We start from the raw sequence: 24,041 nt of genomic DNA on the forward strand, positions 1-24,041 counted from the left end.
AAGTTCATAATCAGCATGTCTTCTCTTGTACATGTATTGTGAAAATAACTATTACATAAACAATTTCTTTCTCCTTCCAGATTGATGAAGACAGCATTGAAGATTTAGGAGATCAGAAGAGGTAGTGCAGTTATTATTTTTCTATTTATTGTAATAAATAATTATAATATTTATATTTGTGGAATTGGTCACTTGTATATGTTAACAAATAATAATAAAGGCAACCATGTATCTAAGTAACCAATTGACAGTCCTGCACAACTTGTAGCAATTGGTCAACTTGCTCATCTGTGAGTCTGTCTTCACTCTCTTCAACCATCTGGGGGAAGAAAAAAAAAATGAAATTGAAAACATGTTGGCTTTGCAAACTATTATAAACAGTTGTAATTTTTATCACACATACTGAAAAATGTTGTGATGGAACCTTCGTTAACCATAGAACAATCACAATGGCCTGTATATTACACACATGTATTTAATATCTTTCTGAAGTACAAAGAATTAATGTACAAACTTATGAATGTTATCAGTTCCCTACACAGTTTCTCCCCCCCAAGATTAAACACATAACTGTGAAGCTGAATAACTACTCTCTCCTAGCATTATTCTTCAAGTTGAAAGCTTTGGCTTCTTGACAACTGACCTTACAAGCTCATTCCATTTTATGTCACTTCGCAACACTATGCCTACATATTTAATGGATGTGACTATATGTAGAAGAGCACCACTAATACTGCATTTGTACATTATATGATTGTTCTGCCTATTATTTTGCATTAAATTACATTTTTCCATATTTAGAACAATCTCACGATTGCAGTACCAAATAGAAATCATATCTGAGTCATCTTGTATCATCCTACTATCACTCAATGATGACAGCATCTTCAGCAAATGGTCGCAGATTACTGCCCACCACATTCATCAGATTGTTTGTTTATGCAAAAAACAGGGGCATCCCAGAAGGCATCTTTGTTTCCTGCGCATACTTGCCATCCACAACAATGTATTGAGTTCTGTTAATTAAAGAAAAAAGTTTAAAGAAGTCTTCAAGCCTACTCCATATGTTTGGGCCTTTGTTAAAGTCTGCAGAGTGTCACTATATCAAACGCTTTATGAAAACCTGGGGATATGGAATCTGCCATTTGGTTTTCATTCTATGGCTCACAGGACATAATGTGAGAGGCAAGTTGAGTTTCACACAAGCGATGCTTTCTAAATCTGTGTCAATTTATGCATAGAAATGTTTTCTCTCTCAAGGAATTTCATTAGTCACTTTCCTTTGCCTGCATATACCCTCCCTTCTTCCCTCTCTGGTACTGCACAGCTTCTATTCCACTAACTCGTCCACAGTCATTTTACTTCTCTCCTTTTCTGCCTCCCTCCCCATCCAATCTCCTGCTGTACCTAGTTGCCCTACCCTTCTACTACCTTGTCCCTGTATGTTCTCATCAGCACCAATTTACCATCCCCCCCCACCCCTACCCTGCTAGCCCTCCCTCTCCCCACTCCATGTTCCTCCTTACTCCACCACCCAGATTGCTTCTACCATCATATGCTGTTGCTCACAGTCTGGCCCAAGCAGGCGGAGACAATGGTCATGTGTGTATACAAGCTGAATGTGTGTGTGTGTGTTGGATAATTCAGGAGGCCTTTTAGGTGTGAACTCTCTCCTTTTCATTATAATGTCAAGAACTTTAATATTCCCAAGAAATCTGCAGTAAACAGAAGTTATGGATGTTGGTCATAATTGTGCAAGTCTGTACTTTTACCCTCCTTACGCACCAGAGTCACCTGCACTTTTTTCTTTTCACTTGTAACTTTCTGCTGGGTGAGAGATATCCACAAAGTGTGAAATCTAAGAATGGGCCAATGTCAAAAGGGTGGTGGTTGTTGTTTTCAGTCCAGAGACTGGTTTGATGCAGCTCTCCATGCTACTCTATCCTGTGCAAGCGGCTTCATCTCCCAGTACCTACTGCAACCTACATCCCTCTGAATCTGCTTAGTGTATTCGTCTCTTGGTCTCCCTCAACGATTTTTAACCTCCACGCTGCCCTCCAATACTAAATTGGTGATCCCTTGATGTTTCAGAACATGTCCTACCAACCGATCCCTTCTTCTAGTCAAGTTGTGCCACAAACTCCTCCCCAATTCTATTTAGCACCTCCTCATTAGTTACATAATCTACCCATCTAATCTTCAGCATTCTTCTGTAGCACCACATTTAGAAAGCTTCTATTTTCTTCTTGTCCAAACTATTTATCGTCCATGTTTCACTTCCATCGAGTATATATTTAAGTGTCAGGAAGTCATTTCTGAAAGTATTTGTTTCAAAAATGACTTCATGAGACTTAAATATATACTTGATGTTAACAAATTTCTCTTCTTCAGAAATGCTTTCCTTGCCATTGAGAGTCTACTTTTTATATCCTCTCTACTTTGACCATCATCAGTTATTTTGCTCCCCAAATAGAAAAAATCATCTACTACTTTGTCTCATTTCCTGATCTAATTCCCTTAGCGTCACCCGACCATTACCCCCATTTTGCTTTTGTTGATGTTCATCGTATATCATCCTCTCAAGACACTGTCCATTCCGTTCAATTGCTCTTCCAGGTCCTTTGCTGTCTCTCGACAGAATTACAGTGTCATCGGCAAACCTCAAAGTTTTTGTTTCTTCTTCATGGATTTTAATCCCTACTCCGAACTTTTCTTTCGTTTCCTTTACTGCTTGCTCAATATACAGATTGAAGAGCAATGGGGAGAGGTTACTATCCTGCCTCACTCCCTTCCCAACCACTGCTTCCCTTTCATACCCCTCGATTCTTATAACTGCCATCTGCTTTCTGTACAAATTGTAAATAGCCTTTCGCTCCCTGTGTTTTATCCCTGCCACCTTCAGAATTTGGAATAGAGTATTCTAGTCAACATTGTCAAAAGCTTTCTCTAAGTCTACAAATGCTACAAACATAGGTTTGCCTTTCCTTAATCTATTTTCTAAGATAAGTCTTAGAGCCAGTACTGCCTCACGTGTTCCAACATTTCTATGGAATCCAAACTGATCTTCCCCAAGGTCGGCTTCTACCACTTTTTCCATTCGTCTGTAAAGAATTCGCATTAGTATTTTGCAGCTGTGACTTATTAAACTGATAGTTTGGTAATTTTCACATCTGTCAACACCTGCTTTCTCTGGGATTGGAATTATTATATTCTTCTTGAAGTCTGAGGGTATTCCGCCTGTCTCATACATCTTGCTCACTAGATGGTAGAGCTTTGTTAGGCCTGTCTCTCCCAAGGCTGTCCGTAGTTCTAATGGAATGTTGTATACTCCTGGGGCCTTGTTTCGACTTAGGTCTTTCAGTGCTCTGTCAAACTCTTCATGCAGTATCATATCTCCTATTTTATCATCTGCATTCTCTTCCATTTCTATAATATTGTCTTCAAGTACATCGCCCTTGTATAGACCCTCTATATACTCCTTCCATCTTTCTGCTTTCCCTTCTTTGCTTAGAACTGGGTTTCCATCTGAGCTTTTGATATTCATGCAAGTGGTTCTCTTTTCTCCAAAGGTCTCTTTAATTTGCTTGTAGGCAGTATCTATCTTACCCCTAGTGAGATAAGCCTCTGCATCCTTACATTTGTCCTCTAGCCATCCCTGCTTAGCCATTTTGCACTTCCTGTCGATCTCAATTTTGAGACGTTTGTATTCCTTTTTGCCTGCTTCATTTACTGCATTTTTATATTTTCTCCTTTCATCAATTAAATTCAGTATCTCTTCTGTTACCCAAGGATTTCTACTAGCCCTCGTCTTTTTACCTACTTGATCCTCTGCTGCCTTCACTATTTCATCACTCAAAGCGATCCATTCTTCTTCTACTGTATTTCTTTCCCCCATTCTTGTCAATCATTCCCTAATGCTCTCCCTGAAAGACTCTACAACCTCAGGTTCTGTCAGTTTATCCAAGTCCCATCTCCTGAAATTCCCACCTTTTTGCAATTTCTTCAGTTTTAATCTACAGTTCATAACCAATAGATTGTGGTCAGAGTCCACATCTGCCCCTGGAAATGTCTTAGAATTTAAAACCTGGTTCCTAAATCTGTCTTAGCATTATATAATCTATCTGAAACCTTCCAGTATCTCCAGGCCTCTTACATGTATACAACCTTCTTTCATGATTCTTGAACCAAGTGTCAAAAGGGTACTCCCTGCAAAACTGAAATTGGTGTTTTCCACCTCGACCTGTATACTGACTGGCCCTAAAAGAGAGCTTAATAATGTGGGATCATGCTGTTTTCAGAGTGGGTTTGCTCAGATACCTGTTCACTAACATCACACCAATGTTCACCCAGGGGCCCTCCTGCAATCCATGTTTACATGTTCAGCATCCTCACAAAACTTCCAACCTCTACTCTGTACGAGTCCCATCCTATTCTAGTTTAGATGACAACCAAATCTATTTGGAAATGAAGTTTCAATGTACCTGTCACCATTTCCCAGCACACTCTTGGTTTTCCCTTTTAAGTGGCATAGTTTAAAATTTTCACATCATAACTCTGGCTAAAGCCTACATATTTTCTCCTCGTGTTCTGTGGTTTTCTAACATAATCTAAAATTCCACTGAAGATCTCCACTGACCACTGTTCTCACCCTGATGAAGTCACTATCTAAAATTCTTATTACTAAACACTTGACTGTTTAACCAACCTACAGCAGAACATCTGTTAAACTAAGTACACTTAAAATTTGTTTGTAACAGTAAGACCTGTGATCCAAGAATAGTACATACTCAATCCCTGGTTTGAACCCTATCACTGCTCAAATTTTGAATAAAAATCATCAGTAATGGCGATCGAAGACTCCTCACATAAGAAGTCACCCTTATACTGCCAATGGCCTTGTCAAAAGGGCAGAGGAGTGTACAGAGGTTCAGGGCCATCTCTTGTACTTGGGGTGGGAATCTGTACCTAAAAGGTGGAAGAATCAGCAATGATCAATGGCATGAGGAAATGGAAGCCACTGCATTGAAGACAAACAATGTGTGTCCTGAATATCCACAGGACATGTGGCCTGTGACTGAAGAAATGTCATGATCATCTCTCCATTCGAAAAGAATTACAGACTAGAGTTGTGGCATGCAATGTCAGAAGTATGAGCATGGTAAGGAAGCTAGAACATCCGAAAAGGGAAATGCTAAGTTTCAATCCACATGTATTTCTGGTCAGATGAGTACAGAATAATACAAACAGCAGCAGAACAGTTCAGTGATAGGATTGTTTTCATCGGAACTGACAGCAAACCGATACTGACAACAATAGTTCAGGTATACATGCTGACATTGCAAGCAGAAGGTAAAAAGATGGGGAATGTATATGAGACAAAAATCTAAGTTATGGGGGATTGAAATGTGGTTGAAAGGGAAGGAGTAGAAGAAAGGGTTACAGGAGAATATTTGCTTGGTAGTACAAATAAGAGAGGAGAAAGACTAATTGGGTTCTGCAATAAATTTAAGAAGGTTAAAGGGAATGCTCTTTTCAAGAATCACATGAGGAGGAGGTGGTATACCTGAAAAGACCAGATGATGTTGGAAGATTTCAGCTAGATTACATTATGGTCAGGCAGAGATTCTGAAAGCAGGTACTGGATTGTAAGCCATACCCAGAAGCAGATACACACTCTTAGTGTTATCGCCCTTGCTTTTAATTTCACCAAAGGTTGTTTTAACTCTTCTACATTCTGACTCAGTCCTTCCAACAATCTTTTCTTTTTTGATTCCTTCACATTTTTCCTGCAGCCATTTTGCATTGACTTAACCACATTTCCTGTTTATTTCATTCTTAAGTGATTTATACTGCTGTATTCCTGTTTTTTCTTAAACATTTTGTACTTAGTATTTTCAATGCTCAATTGAAGTATTTCTTCTTTTACCTGTGGTTTCTTTGTAGTTATCTTCCTTGTACCTACGTTTTTCTTTCCCCACTTGTGCGATTGTCCTTTTTGAATATGTCCATTCCTCTTCACTGAACTGCCTATTGATTTATTCATTATAGTAGGATCTATAGACTCTCAGAACTTAAAGCACATCTCTTCATTCCTTAGGCTTCCTATAACCCTCTTAAATTTATTGCAGAACCCAATTAGTCTTTCTCCTCTCTTGTTTGTACTACCAAGCCAATATTCTCCTGTAACCCTTTCTTCTACTCCTTCCCCTACTACTGCATTTCAGTCCCCCATGACTTAGATTTTCATCTCACTTTACGTACTAAATTACCTGTTCAATCTCCTTGTATATGTTCCCTATCTTTTTATCTTCTGCTTGCAATACCAGCATGTATACCTGAATTATTGTTGTCAGTGTTGGTTTGCTGTCAATTCTGATGAAAATAGCCCTGTCAATGAACTGTGAATTCCACTGTTAAATGCAGAAGACAGAGGAGATAGGTGGAAAGAGTACACTTAGGGCTTATATGAGAGCAAGGACTAACTTGATGATGTGACAAGAAGATAGGGGATCCAGAATTAGAATTAAGAAGAGCTTTGGAAGACTTAAAAGCAAATAAGGCAGAAAGGATAGATCACATTCTATTAGAATTTCTAAAATTATTGCGGAAGTAGCAACAAAATGATTATTCACACTGGTGTGTAGAATGTATGAGACTGGTGATATACCACCACATTGTTGGAGAAGCATCATCCACACAATTCTCAAGATTGGAAGACCCAAGTGCGCGAATTATGACACAATAAGCTTAACAGCTCATGCATCCACATTGCCGACAAGAATAATATACAGAAAAATGGAAAAGAAAATTTAGGATCCTTTAGGTGATGACCACTTTGGCTTTAGGAAAGGTAAAGGCACCAGAGAAGCAGTTCTGCTGTTGGGGTTGATAATGGAAGCAAGACTATAGAAAAATCGACACACATTCACACGATTTGTTGACCTGGGAAAAGTGTTAAATGGTGCAAGATGTTTGAAAGCAAGAGAAAAATAGGGGGAAGCTATAGGGAAAGACAGATAATAAACAATATGAACAAGACGAGTGGAAGACAAAGAATGACGTGCACAGATTTAAAAGGGTGTAAGAAAGGGATGTAGTTGTCTGCCCCTACTGTTCAACATATGTGTGAAAAGAAGCAATGATGGAAATAAAAGAAAGGTTCAAGAATGGGATTAAAACTCAAGATGAAAGGATGTCAATGTTAAGATACACTGATGACATCCTCAATAAAAGTGGAGAAGAATTACAGGATCGGTTGAGTGGAATGAACAATCTAATGAGTATAGAACATGTGTTGAGAGTAAATCGAAGAAATATGAAAGTAATGAGGAGTGGCAGAAATGAGAACAATGAGAAAATCAACATCACGATTGATGATAAAGGAAGTAGATGGAAATGGAAATGCCATGTGGCTAGGGCCTCCTGTCAGGTAGACCGTTCACCTGGTGCAAGTCTTTTGAGTTGACACCACTTCGGCGACTTGAGTTTTGATAGGGATGAAATAGTGATAAGGACAACACAACACCCAGTCCCTGAGCGTAGAAAATCTCCAACCCAGCCGGGAATTGAACCCGGGCCATTAGGTGCGGCATTTTGTTGCGCTGATCACTCAGCTACCTGAGGCGGACAGGAAGTAGATGAAGTTGAGGAATTGCTTACCTAGGCAATAAGATAACCCATGATGGACAGAGCAAGGACAACATAAAAAGGAGACTAGGTACTGGCAAACAGGGCATTAGTGGCCAAGAGATAGTCTACTAGTATCAAACATATGTCTTAATGTGAGGAAGAAATTTCTGAAAATGTACGTTTCAAGCATAGCATTATCTGGTAGTGAGACATGGACTGTGGGAAAGCAGGGACAGAGAAGAATTGAAGCATTTGAAATAGGGCACTAAAGAAGAATGTTGAAAATTAGGTGGGCTGATAAGGAAGTAATGAGGAGGTTCACCATAGAACCAGCAAGAAAAAAGGAATATTTGGAAAATACTGAAGAGAAGAAGGGGCAGGATGACAGGGCATTTGATAAGACATCACGGAATAATTTCCATGGGACCAGAGGGAGCTGTAAAGGGTAAAAACTGTAGAGGAAGACAGAGATTTCGGTACATCCAGCAAAAAATTGAGGATGCAGGTTGCAAGTGCTACTATGAGATGAAAAGGTTGGCACAGGAGAGGATTCATGGTGGGCCGCATCAAACGATTCAGAAGACTTAAAGAAAAAAATACAGCAACGTTTATTCATATCACCTATTTATGAAAGTGGAATTCATATTAATCATATGGTTTTATGTTGCCAACTTGCATCCACTTTTTAAAACTTTGCTTAATCATTAAATCCTGTCAACGAACACAGAGTGAGTTGTGCAGAAATGTGACAGTACAATGCATACTTCTCAACATTGGCAGGAGTGGAATACACTGTGATTGTCAATTCTGATTTGAAAAATCTATCTAGCTTATTGTGACAAGTTGAGCTTTAAAATTCTGATAAGAAAGCCACTATAGGTTAAGTTGTATAAAAATTAAAAACAGCTTCATTTTACCAGTTGTATTTCCAAAGGTGTTGTTGGTGGATTGTTAAGCAGCATAACTTTCTCTGATTTTGTTAATTTGAAAGGCTCAAGTGCACGCAGAAAATTTTCAATAATTTCTGGTGTCTGCTGACTGCAAGGAGTATCTTGCAAGTAGCGTGTAGTCTGAAATATGAAAATCACAATTAAGCATGACCATACCTTTTGATCAGAGCAAATCTTCAAACCATTTATACTGGAAGGTACAAAACAAAATTGTTACCTCGTAAGTGATAGTGGCTAGTTGACCAAATGCATTACTATGCTGTTTTTTTCCTCGAATTTCTTGTAACAAGATCCACACCTTTAAAATAAGAGACAAATGAAATATTAATGCAATCTAAAACAAAATCAAAATGTTACGATTACAGAGAATACCAAATAATAAATTCTTAGGTAGGTCTGTCACCCCCCCACCCCTTGATGTTTGACACGTTGTTGACTGGCACAAGGCCGGTTGTGGCAGTACTGCAGAGCCATCTGCTGTGCCCACTGCCAGCCACAGGGCAGTCAATGTGTTAAGCAGTTTTTAAATTTCTTTTTCCCTATGTTTTTTTCTCCAAATAACACGTAACATCTCTTTACAGCAATAAAAAATATTTTTACCCACTTGTCATGCCTTCTTAATATTAGCAACATCCTTTGAAGATGAATACTCTGAAGTATAGTCTTCTCTTTCTTAACTGGTGGTGTTTTCTATCTACATCTATATTCCACAAACCAACATGAGGCATGTGCACTAATTATTCTAATCTTATCCTCACAATCCCTGTTTGAGCAATATGTAAGGGATTGTACTATAGCCCTAGAGTAATCATTTAAAGCCAGTTATTGAAACTTTGTTAATAAACTTTCTTGGGATAGTTTACATCTGTCTTAAAGAGTCTGTCATTTCAGTTTCTCTGTCACAATCTCCCATGGATTAAACAAACCTGTGACCATTTGTGCTGCCCTTCTCTGTATACGTTTAATATCCCCTGTTAGTCTTATCTGGTACGGGTCCCACACACTTTAGAATTTTTCTAGGATGGGTCACAGGAATAATCTGTAAGCAATCTCTTTTTGTAGACTGATGCACTTCCCCAGTATTCTACCAATAAACTGAAGTCTACCACCTGCTTTACCCGTGACTGAACCTATGTGATCATTCCATTTCATATCCCTACAAAGCGTTGCATCTGGGTATTTGTATGAATTGGTCGATTCCAGCAGTGACTCATTGATATTATAGAAGACCACATTTTTTTTGTTTTGTGAATTGCAAAATTTTACATTTCTTAACATTCAGAGCAAGTTGCCAATCTCTGCGCCATGTTGAAATCTTATCAAGATTTGACTGAATGTTTATGCAGCTCCTCTCAATAGTACTTCATTATAGATGACTGCATCATCTGCAAAAAGCCTGATTTTACTAATAATGTTGTCTGTCATTAATGTGGAACACGAACAGCAAGGGACCCAACATGCTTCCCTGTGACACACCTGAAGTTACTTCTTTATCTGATGATGACTCTCCATTGAAGATAACATGCTCTGCTGCAGTTCTTTAAGACTATGAGGGTTGTTGCAATACACCTTAGACTTTAGGGCTCCCAACACAAAGTAATCGCACACTGACAGGTCAGGTAACCTGGGTGACGAGCTAGGGTCACGGCCAGACTGACCTCTGCTAACTACTCTGTCAGGTATGAAGATTGCGTACACGTGCTCAAAGGAACCAGTGTGGATCATGTGGTGGGCCTACATGTGGTATTTCCACTCATTCAAATCACACTTATTTGCCCCACCCCCTGTACAATTAAAGCATACATGCCTGGAGAAAATGTATCCTCAAGGCATAATAAGGTGTATTTAAATACTAAATAAAACCAAGCTGCTGTAGAAGCAAGATGTTTCATTCATTATTTATTGTCCGCCTCTGATAGAACTGTAGTTTATCAATGTCAGGATATTTGACATGCGACTCCAGGAAATGCACGTGCAAAGGAGTTTTGCAAGCAACAGCTGGAATTATCCATCATGAACTTTGAATACTTTCATGTTTCATTGAATCATGGAGCCAATCACTGATGCACCAAAGAAATTGGTATAGGTGTGCGTTTTCAAATACAGATAGATGTAAACAGGGGGAATATAGCACTGCAATTGGCATCATCTATATAAGGCAACAAGTGTCTGGGACAGTTGTTAGATAGGTTGCTGCTGCTACAATGGCAGGTTATCAAGATTTAATTGAGTTTGGATGTGGAGTTATAGTCGGCGAATGAGTGATGGGACACAGCATCTCCGAGGTAGTGATGGAGTGGGGATTTTCCCATACAAATATTTCACAAGTGTACTGTGAATATCAGGAATCCAGTAAAACATAAAATCTCAGACACGGCTGCAGCTGGGAAAAGGCCCTGCAAGAATGGGGCCACACACTGTCAGGTGGTTTGCGGAGTATGGATGTAGATGTAGAATGCCAACTGAAGAGAATTGTTCAGTGTAACAGAAGTGCAACCCTTCCACAAATTGCTGCAGATTTCAACACTGGGCCATCAAGTGTCAGCGTGCAAACCATTCAACGACACAACATCGATATGGGTTTTTGGAGCTGAAAACCCACCTGTGTACCATTGATGACTGCATGACACAAAGCTCCCGGGGGCCTGTGAACACTGACATTGGACTGTTGCTGACTGGAAACATTTTGCCTGGCCTGACGAGTCTCATTTCAGATTGTACTGAATGGATGAATGTGTACAGGTATGCAGACAGCCTCATGAATCCAAGGACCCTGCTTGCCAGCAGCGGCTGTTCAAGATGGTGGAGGCTCTGTAATGGTGTGTGGTGTGTGCAGTTGGAGTGATATGGGACCCCTGAACTGTCTAGATATGACTCTTACAAGTGGCACATACGTAATCATCCTCTCTCATCACCTGCATCCATTCATGTCCATTGTGCATTCCAACAGACTTGAGCAATTCCAGCAGGACAATGGCATACCACACATCCAGAATTGGTACAGAGTGGCTCCAGGAAAACTCTTTTGAGTTTAAACACTTCTGCTCGCCACCAAACTCCCCAGACATGAACATTATTGAACACATCTAGGATACCTTGCACCGTGCTGTTCAGAAGAGATCTCCACCCCTTGTACTCTTATGGATTTATCGACAGCCCTGCAGGATTCACGGTGTTCAAATGGCTCTGAGCACTATGCGACTTAACTTCTGAGGTCATCAGTCACCCAGAACTTAGAACTAACTAAACCTAACTAACCTAAGGACATCACACACATCCATGCCCGAGGCAGGATTCGAACCTGCGACCGTAGCGGTCACTCTGCTCCAGACTGTAGCGCCTAGAACTGCACGACCACTCCGGCCGGCGATTCATGGTGTCGATCCTCTCCAGCACTACTACAGGTATTAGTTGAGGCCATGTCACGTTGTGCTGTGGCAGTTCTGCATGCTCACAGGGGCCTTACACAATATTAGGCAGATGTACCAGTTTCACTGGCTCTCTTCAGTGTATGATTTGGTTCATGCTTTTCTTTCAATGTTGTTTGCAAGTCTGAGGTTTTTGTGCAGAGGTGAAATGACTTGTGATTATTCAAATGTATCTTTATCATGGTATTATCATTAACATTAGACATAATGGTATCAGTTGATAATCCAATCCCCTCCCCCTTTCCCCCTCATCCCTTCTTTTTTTATATTCTGTACAAAATTTTACCATCAAATTTAGACTAGCAGATCGTTAATGCCTTCAATGGTTAACTGGCTTTTGGGAAGATATGTTAAAATCTTTAACTCCAGGTAGATTCAATAGCTTATCTAAATTTGTGTGAAAAAAAAAACTGTTCTGGGTATGATTGCTCTTAAGGTTCTCAGAGGGTACCCAGACAGTTGCTTTACTGAATATTATCCAAGTAGACTACACATCCAAGGTTGCACTCTTTCACAAGACAAAACTAATGCAATAATATAACGCAACAATTAGTTACATAGCTGAGGTCGAAATTCTTGGTGAATTCCACAGCCTGTATTCAAACTCAAACTAGACTTTTCCTTAAGCACTATTTTAAGCACTTGGTGAAATCCAAGTAGTTCTAGTCACCATAGCCCTGGGGGGGCATACAAAGAGCATAGTTCCACACACCTCAGTTTCATAATATCTGACAGTGCGTCTATTGAATACAAATTGTCAGGAGACACAGTGCAGTCTTTGTATGGTGTTTCCAATGTCATGTGCCCATGTAAACAGTATGGAACTTTCTGAACATTTTGAATGAATATTTACAATTATGAGCTAGTTGTTCTGGATACCTCTATTTTATTGTATTCCATAGCTAACAGTTACTTGTGCAGTCACAAAGTGTCATATGACAAAGGAAGATGATAGTATATGTGGGTCAAAGTTCCAAAACAATGTGCCTTGATTGTCTACTAAACTTAAGGATAAAATGAAACACCATAACACTAAATCAGTGACAGACACGTTTCAATTAGTGTTCCATGCATCATAATTAAGAAGGATGGAGAGTGCTGAACAACACAATATACAGGAAGCCTGTGTAGATGGACCAATATTTGCATAGTCTATCAACTCATCATCTGAGCGACAGAGCTATAGTAAGTACCCTTTAACTTGGGCTAACTTTCTGTGCAACGCTACATATCTTAAAAATCTCAAAAAATGATGAAAAGAAGCTAACCTGAAGCAGAAATTTAAATTATTGCAATGGTAAAAGTCTAGATCAGAACCAGTGGTGTACTTAAATGTGTTTAATGCAACATGTTGTCAGCACTTGCCATGGCCATGAGATGTGATGGTAATGAAAGGGGGGGGGGGGGGGGGGGAGGGTTCGTCATTTGCTGGCTCTTTGCAACCAATGAGAGAGCAGTGGACAGCAATGTTTCAAATCAAGAGAAATATTAAGACATTCAGAAAAAGCAGTGAAATGATTCCCACAGCCAAAATTATGACTTTAACTCTTTATTTTATTTTTAGCAATTAAAGCTGTTTCATTGGGCCCTGATTTAACGACAACCTCGTAATTTGTGACTTATTCGGAAAAAGATTCAAATACAGGGTTATTACAAATGATTGAAGCGATTTCACAGCTCTACAATAACTTTATTATTTGAGATATTTTCACAATGCTTTGCACACACATACAAAAACCCAATAAATTTTTTTAGGCATTCACAAATGTTTGATATGTGCCCCTTTAGTGATTCGGCAGACATCAAGCCGATAATCAAGTTCCTCCCACACTCGGCGCAGCATGTCCCCATCAATGAGTTCGAAAGAATCGTTGATGCGAGCTCGCAGTTCTGGCACGTTTCTTGGTAGAGGAGGTTTAAACACTGAATCTTTCACATAACCCCACAGAAAGAAATTGGATGGGGTTAAGTCGGGAGAGCGTGGAGGCCATGACATGAATTGCTGATCATGATCTCCACCACGACCGACCCATCGGTTTTCCAATCTCCTGTTCAAGAAATGCCGAACATCATGATGGAAGTGCGGTGGAGCACCATCCTGTGGTACGTTTAGCTCCCTGCTTGCTTTATTCGTCGACTTCCGTGGGCTACGCGTGAAACTTGCCCGCACGCGTTCAACCGTTTCTTCGCTCACTGCAGGCCGACCCGTTGATTTCCCCTTACAGAGGCATCCAGAAGATTTAAACTGTGCATACCATCACCGAATGGAGTTAGCAGTTGGTGGATCTTTGTTGAACTTCGTCCTGAAGTGTCGTTGGACTGTTATGACTGACTGATGTGAGTGCATTTCAAGCACGACATACACTTTCTCGGCTCCTGTCGCCATTTTGTCTCACTGCGCTCTCGAGCGCTCTGGCAGCAGAAACCTGAAGTGCGGCTTCAGCCGAACAAAACTTTATGAGTTTTTCTACGTATCTGTAGTGTGTCGTGACCATATGTCAATGAATGGAGCTACAGTGAATTTATGAAATCGCTCCAATCATTTGTAATAGCCCTGTATATGTGGCAAGAGTAAAGAAGCGAATGGTTTCTATTTTGTCACTGAATTCACTGCTTCGTTTCTCATCCCTCAACTGATTTTGTGAAAGTAACCTCCCATTGGCTATGTGAAACTGACACATTGCCAACCTAAGAGTGGTACAGAAACACTGCCCTGAATGGCGTTGGGCCTGATTTAAACTTAGCCCAAGGAATTCTAAAACATGTTCAAAGTGATGCAGACAGGAATATAGAAACATACATTCGAAAGCAGAAAGTAGATCATCAATTTTACAAACATGGATGTTATCTCTGAAGTAGCAAATACTGCACTTAGACCCTAATTACACAGGAATCGACAAATATGTCAAAAGTTTAACAGGAAGGAAGGAAGGAAGCAAGCAAGCAAGTCGGCCAGCTAGCTCAAAAATAAACATTACCTGGATGGGTTTTACGTGAAATCAATGCTGCAACAAATACCAAACATATACTCAACAAAGGTAACTAATTCATTTACTTATGAGCTCTAACTTTTTGGGAAAATAAGGTCATCATAAATTAGTTACTTAGAAAAAATTATCATTAAAAAAATCAATGACCTTCAGTTGTATTCAAATTAAATGTTTTTCTGAATACTGACAAAGGGATTACTATATGTATTTGGATACATCAAGGCATCATATAACTGCTGACCAATTATGGGGAAAGGAGTTGTCATTTGCATGAAATGGAGACGAACATATAAAAACAATGGTATCCTGCAGCTTTCAAGATTTTGAAGTTTGTCAACAAAAACAATTCATATTTGAAAATTTAATTGGACAGATAATAAATCTACAGCAAACTGAAATACCTTTTAATGTGTATGTGCATTCTTCTGCCACCACTTGGTGAGTAGTTTCTTTACCTATCCAATTACTTGCCGCACCAGGGAAATACGGAAGCGTCCGATCCCACCCGTCTGCTTTGACCCATGACGTCACAAATATGGCGGAAACAAAAACAAACACACACACACACTTTCCACAAGAAGCCTAATGACACTAACGGGACAAGCGCGGGAAATGGGGTGTTTTGGGTGGGGGGCAAACTAAATATAAACAAATTTAGACGCCTTGCGTAGCTACAACATGTAAGTGAAGACAGCCATGCATGAATACCCACCCACCTCCCCAGGGGTCGTAACCCCTGCAACCCATAGAAGATAAAGATGCTTCAGTAGCTGATTAGTGTTTTTTGTCTTTAAAAAAAAAAATCTCACGGGATAGAACGAACAGATCAGAAAGATAAATATAATAAAGTAAAACAGAAATTCGAGGAAACAGATAATTAAAATAAGTAATAAGTGTTTATAAATAAAAAAAAAAAATCTCACGAGATAGAACAAACAGATCAGAAAAGTAAATAAAATAAGATAAAACAGAACTGGAGACAGCCACACTCAAACCAAACTCCGCGCTGTCATGACGTCACACACGACAACACCCTTACGTCACGGATCAAAGCCGCCGCGTTGGATCAGACGCTTCTGTCGACCCCCGCACCAGTTCCTGTCAGATCACTTAACTGCTGCTGGACTAGGCTAGCTCCTGGATCGGTGACCATCTGGTCTGCCAAGGACTGTTGGCAAGTGAGGCAAAATGAGGAGCTTCTTGATTGAGAAGTAGTAGCTCTGGTCTTGTAAACTAACAAATCGGCTAGGAAAGTGCTCTGCTGAGCACATGCTCCTCCATATCTGTATCCAGTGATGCCTGTGGGTTAAGGATGACACGGTGGCCAGTCAATACTGTTAGGCCTTCACGGCCTGTTCGGGCATAGTTTAATTTTTCAGATTCTGAAGTTTGCATTACACAGAACCTATGAAACGCTGTAGTATTAACGTGACAACATCCAAGGATAAATTGTTTGTGAACAATGAGGTTTATTAAATTCTCAACCTGGGGATGAAGGAATATCAACTATTCTCTATCTCCATCTAACCTAAATCTCCATAGACAATTTGTGAACAGGATTGTGCAAACTAATATCACTACTTCTTAAGAGACAGTGCTTTGCAAGCTTCACATTGTGAAATATTGTAAATGATATGGTTAGCGCCTGTCAAATTGCGCTCTTCAACTGCCGATCTTTAATATCATGAGGTTCAACGTAAATAACGATAATTAGAAAACAACATGGACTAAATGAAAAACTAATTAGGATATGCATGAAGTGCAGGTGTGCTACAAATTGTACAGGTGCACACAATGCCCTTATAATAGATATAAAATATCTCCTGAAACACAACCATACGTACGTTTTACCAGTACCTTTTGTCGGCAGTCCAAAATTCTGGGTTAGGTCACTCGTAGCATCATGAATTATATCTCAAGAAGGAAGAGTTTACCATAGCATACGTACATTATTCATCATAATGAGTAACACTTAAATTACTTGAGCACAACCAATAAGCAAAACTTACCTCATAATTGCTGAGAATTGCAGCGTTGGCATTTATTCTGAAGAAAAAAAAATTGGGTAATATACGTGAGCATAAAAAAGTATAAGTTAGAAATTCAATAACAACTTATACGTACGTCTCCATTACGCATGAACGCTCCGAACGCTCGTCCACAACACAGCTGTTACAAACATAAACAACGAAGTACACAACCCCTTCTTAACTACTCAATGAATGTAGTACAAAGAGAAAACTACGTCAATGAACAGCTGACATTTTTGATGTAAAATATGTAACTACGAAAGTACCTCATAGTTTTTTAAAGTAAAAGGAACCAATTTAGATATATCATAGTTTTTCCGTCAAACTGCACCACAGAATTTAAGAGACACAAAGTTTTCGTGCTATCGCTACATAGACCAACCAAAATTGTTCAGATTTTAGTCTTTCGTTTCACTGGTGCTTCTAGAATAAATGCTATTAGAGACTTACTGTCCATTTCCGAAATATTTTCCTGCTGTCTTACTTCTCACGATATTTATCTTCATCTTCTCTGAACCAAGTACGAAACCTGACAATAATGCGCAACGCCTCAGTCGGCAACTAATTGTAAAATACACCTCATTATCTTTGTAATCAAATGTGTGTATGACAACTACATACATCAGTGCCCAAATTAAGGATTATTTAATCTATTTTCACGGAGGGATCAATTTATGCAAGCAACCTGTTTCTAGTTTGCCTCTGGAGGTAACTGTTTTCAAACAGAACATGTGAAGTATCTGCCCAGCACTATGACTTTGGACGGAACATTTTCACAAAGATAGTACATGGCAGTTCTGACGTTTGTTGTTATTTTTGGTGAACACCGTAGTTTTTGTGAAAATGGTTGTTCGTTGTTTCCAGTGAAAGTGCTCCGCGATCCATGCTTGCACCATGTAACAGCCATAGAATCTCAAACAACATGAACTCATTAACTGGTTGATTTGAGAACGACAGTTTTTTTGTGTTATCGATTCTCCCTAGCACCCCCTCATGAGGTCTTCAAAACACGATCTCTTCAAAACATGATTTCTTCTCCTAGATAGTATAAAAACGACAAGTGCGCTGTAAGATGGAAACTGTGGGCGATTTTGAGTACAGCAGCAAAGAAATAATTGGTCATGGAGCTTTTGCTGTTGTCTTTAAAGGAAGACACAGAAAGGTAAGACCTAACGTAATGATCTTTATGAATTCGATGACATCGTTTCCACTTTAACAATCGTGTACTAATACAATTAATTGTTCCCAGAATCCAAATTTTGTAGTGGCAATAAAAAGTATCACCAAAAAGAATCTTGCAAAATCTCAGAATCTTCTTGGGAAAGAAATCAAGATTTTGAAGGTACGTGTGTATGCAATGTTTTAATAAGAATTCTTGAGGTTTTTCAAGTAAACATATACCTGTTTTTGACGTGACATTTTCTCGCAGGAATTAACGGAATTACACCATGAAAATGTCGTGGCCCTACTTGATTGTAAGGTAAGAGCTACAGTCCAAATATTGTCCACTTGGGCCAAAAATTTTTGTTTGGTTAAACATTGTTTTTACTTGCATTCTGTCGCACATTTAGCAAATGAATGCAGTACATACCATAAATTCTCGGTTCCTTAATTTTTTCATTTGTTGCAAGTTTGTAACGACATTGCATCATTTTAGATTTTAGATTTTAGAGTAAAATTTCAACGTGAATTTTATACTAAATGGCTTTGATGATGTACTGGCAAAATTATTGAAAATGTATAGAATGTATGTTTGTACTAGAAACAGTGTGATAATTGAAAATGAATAGAGATTCCCTCCCTTTTGTTAACTCTTGTGGATTCAAGGACATTGCCTTGGAATTTACATACTGATGCATGCTGTAGTTTACCTTCCAGACAAGACTATATCAATATTATAACACCAATGAATATGTTGTAGTAGAGGTGTTAGAGTGCACAGTTAATATAGTTGCTTGTTATAAGATTTCAAAGTGCCAAGGTTGGCAGCTAGCATTAATGTTCAGAAACTCTACACTTAAAAAAACCTGATAATGTAGAATCATAGAACTGCAATATCATTGACACACAATTGGAATCAATCCACTCATACTAATACTGGGAAAGAATCACAGAATTCTGAAAACCTGAACTGAATGACACTTGAAGGTAGACTATACCACTAAAACCTACTTATAAAGTTTCAAGCATTAAATGTGGATTCAGTGAATATATTACAGCCTCCTAGGAATCTCAAAGAGAAGACTAGACTACTTACTACTCTCAAAGAGGAAGTTCATCAGTTGTTAGTCACATGATCCATTCCTGAAAAGATTGACAATATAAAACTTCCTGGCAGATTAAAACTGTGTGCCCGACCGAGACTCGAACTCGGGACCTTTGCCTTTCGCAGGCAAATGCTCTACCAACTGAGCTACCGAAGCACGACTCACGCCCGGTACTCACAGCTTTACTTCTGCCAGTACCTCGTCTCCTACCTTCCAAACTTTACAGAAGCTCTCCTGCGAACCTTGCAGAACTAGCACTCCTGAAAGAACGGATATTGCAGAGACATGGTTTAGACACAGCCTGGGGGATGTTTCCAGAATGAGATTTTCACTCTGCAGCGGAGTGTGCACTGATATGAAACTTCCTGGCAGATTAAAACTGTGTGCCCGACCGAGACTCGAACTCGGGACCTTTGCCTTTCCCTAGTTCGAGTCTCGGTCGGGCACACAGTTTTAATCTGCCAGGAAGTTTCATATCAGTGCACACTCTGCTGCAGAGTGAAAATCTCATTCTGGAAACATCCCCCAGGCTGTGTCTAAACCATGTCTCTGCAATATCCTTTCTTTCAGGAGTGCTAGTTCTGCAAGGTTCGCAGGAGAGCTTCTGTAAAGTTTGGAAGGTAGGAGACGAGGTACTGGCAGAAGTAAAGCTGTGAGTACCGGGCGTGAGTCGTGCTTCGATAGCTCAGTTGGTAGAGCATCTGCCCGCGAAAGGCAAAGGTCCCGAGTTCGAGTCTCGGTCGGGCACACAGTTTTAATCTGCCAGGAAGTTTCATATCAGTGCACACTCTGCTACAGAGTGAAAATCTCATTCTGCATTGACAATATAGCTTAATGCACTGCAGAGGGAAGTACCCTTCGCCATACATTTAAAAATAATTTTCATAGTATAGGCGTAGCTAGATGCTTTTGATCTTCTGGATAAAGCAAGACATCGGAATGTTCTCTGATATGTGGAGCCATATGAAAAGTAGCCGATGTTTGGGATATTTTTGTTTGTAAGTTTCAGTTGTAATCGTTCGTGATATATTTTATTATACCTCAATTTTGTAATATATGACAATACTCATGAAGTTAACGATTATTACAACTTCTGACAGACTGTTTTTGACCATGCCAATGTTTACCCTAACAGGAACATTTGTTACTGTCAAAATATTTTGAGGAATAGATTTGAGTGTAACTCCAAAAGCACTGTAGCCATAGAGTTGACAAAATCCCAAAAGTTGTTTTTCAAAATCTCAAAAGAATGTGTGTTTGACGTACGTATTTCTAATTCCTTTTCGTTGAATATTTTTAGTGTATTAATGTGAAAGCATTGTAAAAGTTAATGTTTTAAAACCCTGCTGCTTGAAGGTTTCTTGAAAGTACTGCAACGCATCAAGGTTTTCCTCATCCATAATGGTTACAAGTTTTATTTCATACTGATTGAATCGATGGCTGGAGGTTGCTGCCATTCTCGAACAGGATGGTCAGTCTAAGAAATTCAATGTTATTATTCTTTGTCTGAAGAGCCCTGCAGCTTCATTGTATTTATTATTATCAAAATTTTTGAAATCTTACATATTTAAGAGAGGTTGATTCCAGGAAGCCTACTGATTGTCTATACCTTGACTTTGGATGAGGTATTGTGAACTCTGAAAGAAAGGTATGATACAAGTGAATCTTAAATTACCAATAGTTAGAGTGCTCTGTGCAGCTTTTTAGTTTTCTTTACTATATCCTCTGTGTCAGGAAAAAGATACAGATGATGATAATTAAAAAATCATCCTTATGTAGTTGTTTCTATTTTGTATAACTTGTACTACTCTGATATTTTGTCATGTTTATACTATAGGATTAGCAAACATGTAATTTATTGCTTATTTTAGTTCTTTTATGTAACACATCATTCTTAATTTTACACCTCAAGAAACCATTTTTTCTCCTCTTGTAATTTAAATCACTGTTTGAAAACCCAAGTGTGAAACATTAGTTTTTCAATAAAGCAGATGTTACAGCTTTGATGTGTTACATATCAAATTAAACCTGAATATCTTCACAATGACATCTGTTTTTAGATTCCTCGCATCACTAGTTTCAAAGTTATGAATATTTTTGTTCCATGGCACTACCAGAAAAATGAATAATTTACATTTCTTGTTATTTGAAAAACATAGGGGGTATGCATTAAAAGAGTGTGACGTTTTGAATTTTTTGTTTACTCCATGTGAACACACAGTAGACAAAAAATAACAAATATTTGACACTATGCACTGATTTAGTGAGACTCAGACCTGTTAATGTCCCTGGTCAGTAGCCTTATTTTCATAGTGTGTCCAGATACTTTCACATATTTAATTTATTAGAAAGTGTTAATAACAAGAACACTTGGAGCCCAAAAACTTGTATTCCCTTTCATTAATGTTTTCACATTATTAGTGAAATCAAACATTGGTTGTTTCTTAAGGCTTGTATTTTTGCGATGTTAATGATGTCATTGGTCTGTCACTGTGGTGCCACTTTATTAACTGGTCATAAAACTTTGTGTCAGGCAAGCATGGATTATAATAGCACAATACATATCAATGTTGGGCTGAAAAAGACTGTCGTAAGTTGAAGCTTATTACCATCATGGCTTATGTATCCATAATAGTCATATGTCACACAGGTTGAATTGATCTCAAAATTTGTTGCCTTAATTGTGTATGAATAAACTAAATAAAGCTTGATCATTGAGTTGTAAGTATTCAGAAAGTAATAATTTTGTGTGCTCTAAATTGTAACTAAAAAATGGTGACAAGTTATTTAGACATGAAATGTTTTGATGAGTATTGTATGGTACTTTAGTCATCCTATTTATGAAAAGCTTATATTTATCAATGAAGATTCATTTTTATTGTTTGATAAACCATATTATTTTAAAACATAACATTGTTCTCCACATTCATTAAGAATGGCTCTTCTGTTTTGTTTCAGGAAACTGCACTCAATGTTTTCCTTGTCATGGAAGTAAGTATTTTTGAGTTGCATGTATCGAATTAAATATATGTGTCTTTTCAGATTGTGCCAGTTTTTTTTTTTTTTTTTTTAAATATAATAGAAAATGTCTAACCACCCTCATCTTACATTTTACAGTATTGCAATGGAGGAGATTTGGCTGACTATTTAGCAGGTAAATAAAATATTCTCAATACTTTTATTGTAACGTAAATACAGATGTGAATTTTGTTGAGGTGTCATTTTTATGTTGTAGAATACACAATACAGTGTTGCATATTTTCTGCTTTAATCCCAAAATTGTTTAATTATTTTGCTTTCAGTCAAGGGGACATTAAGTGAGGATACAATTCGCCTCTTCCTCTGTCAGTTGGGTGAGTCAGTCACATTAGCAATATTTCATACAGTCTGCGTATCAGCAAGTTTTGTTTCCATGTTATTATTTGTAGGATATGTATAGTACTGGGTGAAAATAGAAAAACAGTTGGCCTAACCGAGGGTTGCACAGTCTAAAATTATCAGTGCTCTCTGTCAGAACAGTGTGATTCAGGTACAGTATGTTCAATGAGTCGGTGAGAGTGCATATGCTAACAATTTGTAGCGTACACACCATGTAATGATAGAAGTAGTTATAATAGATATATCGAATTTACTATCCTTGTTGACTTTGTGGGGACATGAACTCTTTGGCGCAGTCCTAGTTGTCTGTATACCTCAGGCCACTAGTGATGTTCTTGCATAACCATCACAGATTTTGCTGGTTTTTTTTTTTTTTTTTTTTTTTTTTTTTTTTTTTTTTTTTTTTTTTTTTTTCCCCCTTCAGTTGAATGTGTTTCCAGTGAACATTGGTAAAGTTTCACAATCATTAATTCAGTACCATCAGAGGTATAGTTATTGATTTGATCCATAGTGCAGCTATCAACAGTGCACCCTTGACTCTTTTTTTCTCCTACTGCTTTCCAGTAATTCACAAACTGAGGGCAAAGTTGACAATTTTTCTAAAAATCCCAAAAAGTCTATTTTTGGGCCATGTTTACAAAAAAGTGTCTTCTGAAAAATCTTTTAAATCATTTTAAGTAGAAAGACCTTGTTCCGAACCACCTAAAAAAACTATAATTGGTTTTGCAAACTGCCCATATAAGGCCATAAAAAAGAACCATAAGGTGGAGTTGTCTAGATAATGTGCCCATGTTCCACTGGTACTCACATTTAATCTGACATATTTTATTATGTTCTACTGTTGTTCAGTACTCTCAGTGGAAGATAATATCAAAGGTTCAGATGACTAGGAAATGAGCTCGAGTCAGAAAAACTTCAAGGAAGTAGTCATCTTCTTCTTCTTCTTCTTCTCCTCCTCCTCCTCCTCCTCCTCCTCCTCCTCCTCCTCCATACTTTTTCTTTAATTCCTCTCTTGCATTCAGCTCTACAAAATTATTTTCATAAAATTCTATGGTATAAGGAATCCAATACAAAGAACTGGTTTCCTTTTTTTTATTTTTAGATCTAATAATTTGAGGTAATCAAATTTGAAAAGTGTGATTTTGGGTCTGACTAATCAAAATTTCGTCCCAAACAATCCCATCAGTGACATCATCTGTCTGGCAGTATAGTTTCCCTTGTGACCTTCAACAGCAAATTAATGTGTAAAAAATTCAACTTGCTTGAAGTAAACATAAGCTTAGGACACTAAAGGAAACCTCTTCTAGCTTTCGCCTCTGACACTTGTAGAAATGTATCATGAACTTGGGATCCTGTGTAGAGAACCCTT

At 38.4% G+C, this 24,041-nt stretch overlaps 3 protein-coding genes and 2 non-coding genes across 8 annotated transcripts in view; 3 read left to right on the top strand and 2 right to left on the bottom strand.

The window, feature by feature from the left end:
* LOC124802962 (density-regulated protein homolog) overlaps nucleotides 1–240 on the top strand; it is a 47,035-nt gene extending 46,795 nt beyond the window's left edge. For all 3 annotated transcript variants that reach the window (XM_047264065.1, XM_047264057.1, XM_047264073.1), the window contains one exon: nucleotides 81–240. In XM_047264065.1, coding sequence (XP_047120021.1) covers nucleotides 81–125 — 45 coding nt within the window. In that variant the 3' untranslated portion in view covers nucleotides 126–240. The remainder of the gene's footprint in view (nucleotides 1–80) is intronic.
* Nucleotides 126–17,254, bottom strand: LOC124802980 (DNA-directed RNA polymerase III subunit RPC9). Its single transcript, XM_047264083.1, has 5 exons — nucleotides 17,122–17,254; nucleotides 17,007–17,043; nucleotides 8,797–8,877; nucleotides 8,547–8,699; nucleotides 126–319 (listed from the first exon to the last, which is right to left on the bottom strand). Exons 1-5 carry the CDS (start codon nucleotides 17,127–17,129, stop codon nucleotides 233–235), a joined length of 366 nt encoding a protein of 121 aa, XP_047120039.1. The 5' UTR covers nucleotides 17,130–17,254; the 3' UTR covers nucleotides 126–232.
* A 543-nt stretch (nucleotides 17,255–17,797) lies between these two features.
* The window catches only part of LOC124802951 (serine/threonine-protein kinase unc-51), a 173,724-nt gene continuing 167,480 nt past the window's right edge, over nucleotides 17,798–24,041 (top strand). For both annotated transcript variants that reach the window (XR_007017168.1, XM_047264046.1), the window contains exons 1-6: nucleotides 17,798–18,189; nucleotides 18,277–18,369; nucleotides 18,457–18,507; nucleotides 22,253–22,285; nucleotides 22,412–22,448; nucleotides 22,597–22,647. Coding sequence is in view for 1 of the 2 variants with exons in the window: in XM_047264046.1 (XP_047120002.1) it covers nucleotides 18,100–18,189; nucleotides 18,277–18,369; nucleotides 18,457–18,507; nucleotides 22,253–22,285; nucleotides 22,412–22,448; nucleotides 22,597–22,647 (355 nt within the window). In the remaining variant the exon portion in view is untranslated. The remainder of the gene's footprint in view (nucleotides 18,190–18,276; nucleotides 18,370–18,456; nucleotides 18,508–22,252; nucleotides 22,286–22,411; nucleotides 22,449–22,596; nucleotides 22,648–24,041) is intronic.
* Nucleotides 19,377–19,451, bottom strand: Trnar-gcg. Its single transcript has one exon. It is a non-coding gene; the product is annotated as a tRNA-Arg (tRNA).
* Trnas-cga lies at nucleotides 19,968–20,042 on the top strand. Its single transcript has one exon. It is a non-coding gene; the product is annotated as a tRNA-Ser (tRNA).

This window comes from Schistocerca piceifrons, chromosome 1 (assembly GCF_021461385.2).
Source record: "Schistocerca piceifrons isolate TAMUIC-IGC-003096 chromosome 1, iqSchPice1.1, whole genome shotgun sequence".
Classification (NCBI taxonomy): Eukaryota; Metazoa; Arthropoda; class Insecta; order Orthoptera; family Acrididae; genus Schistocerca; species Schistocerca piceifrons.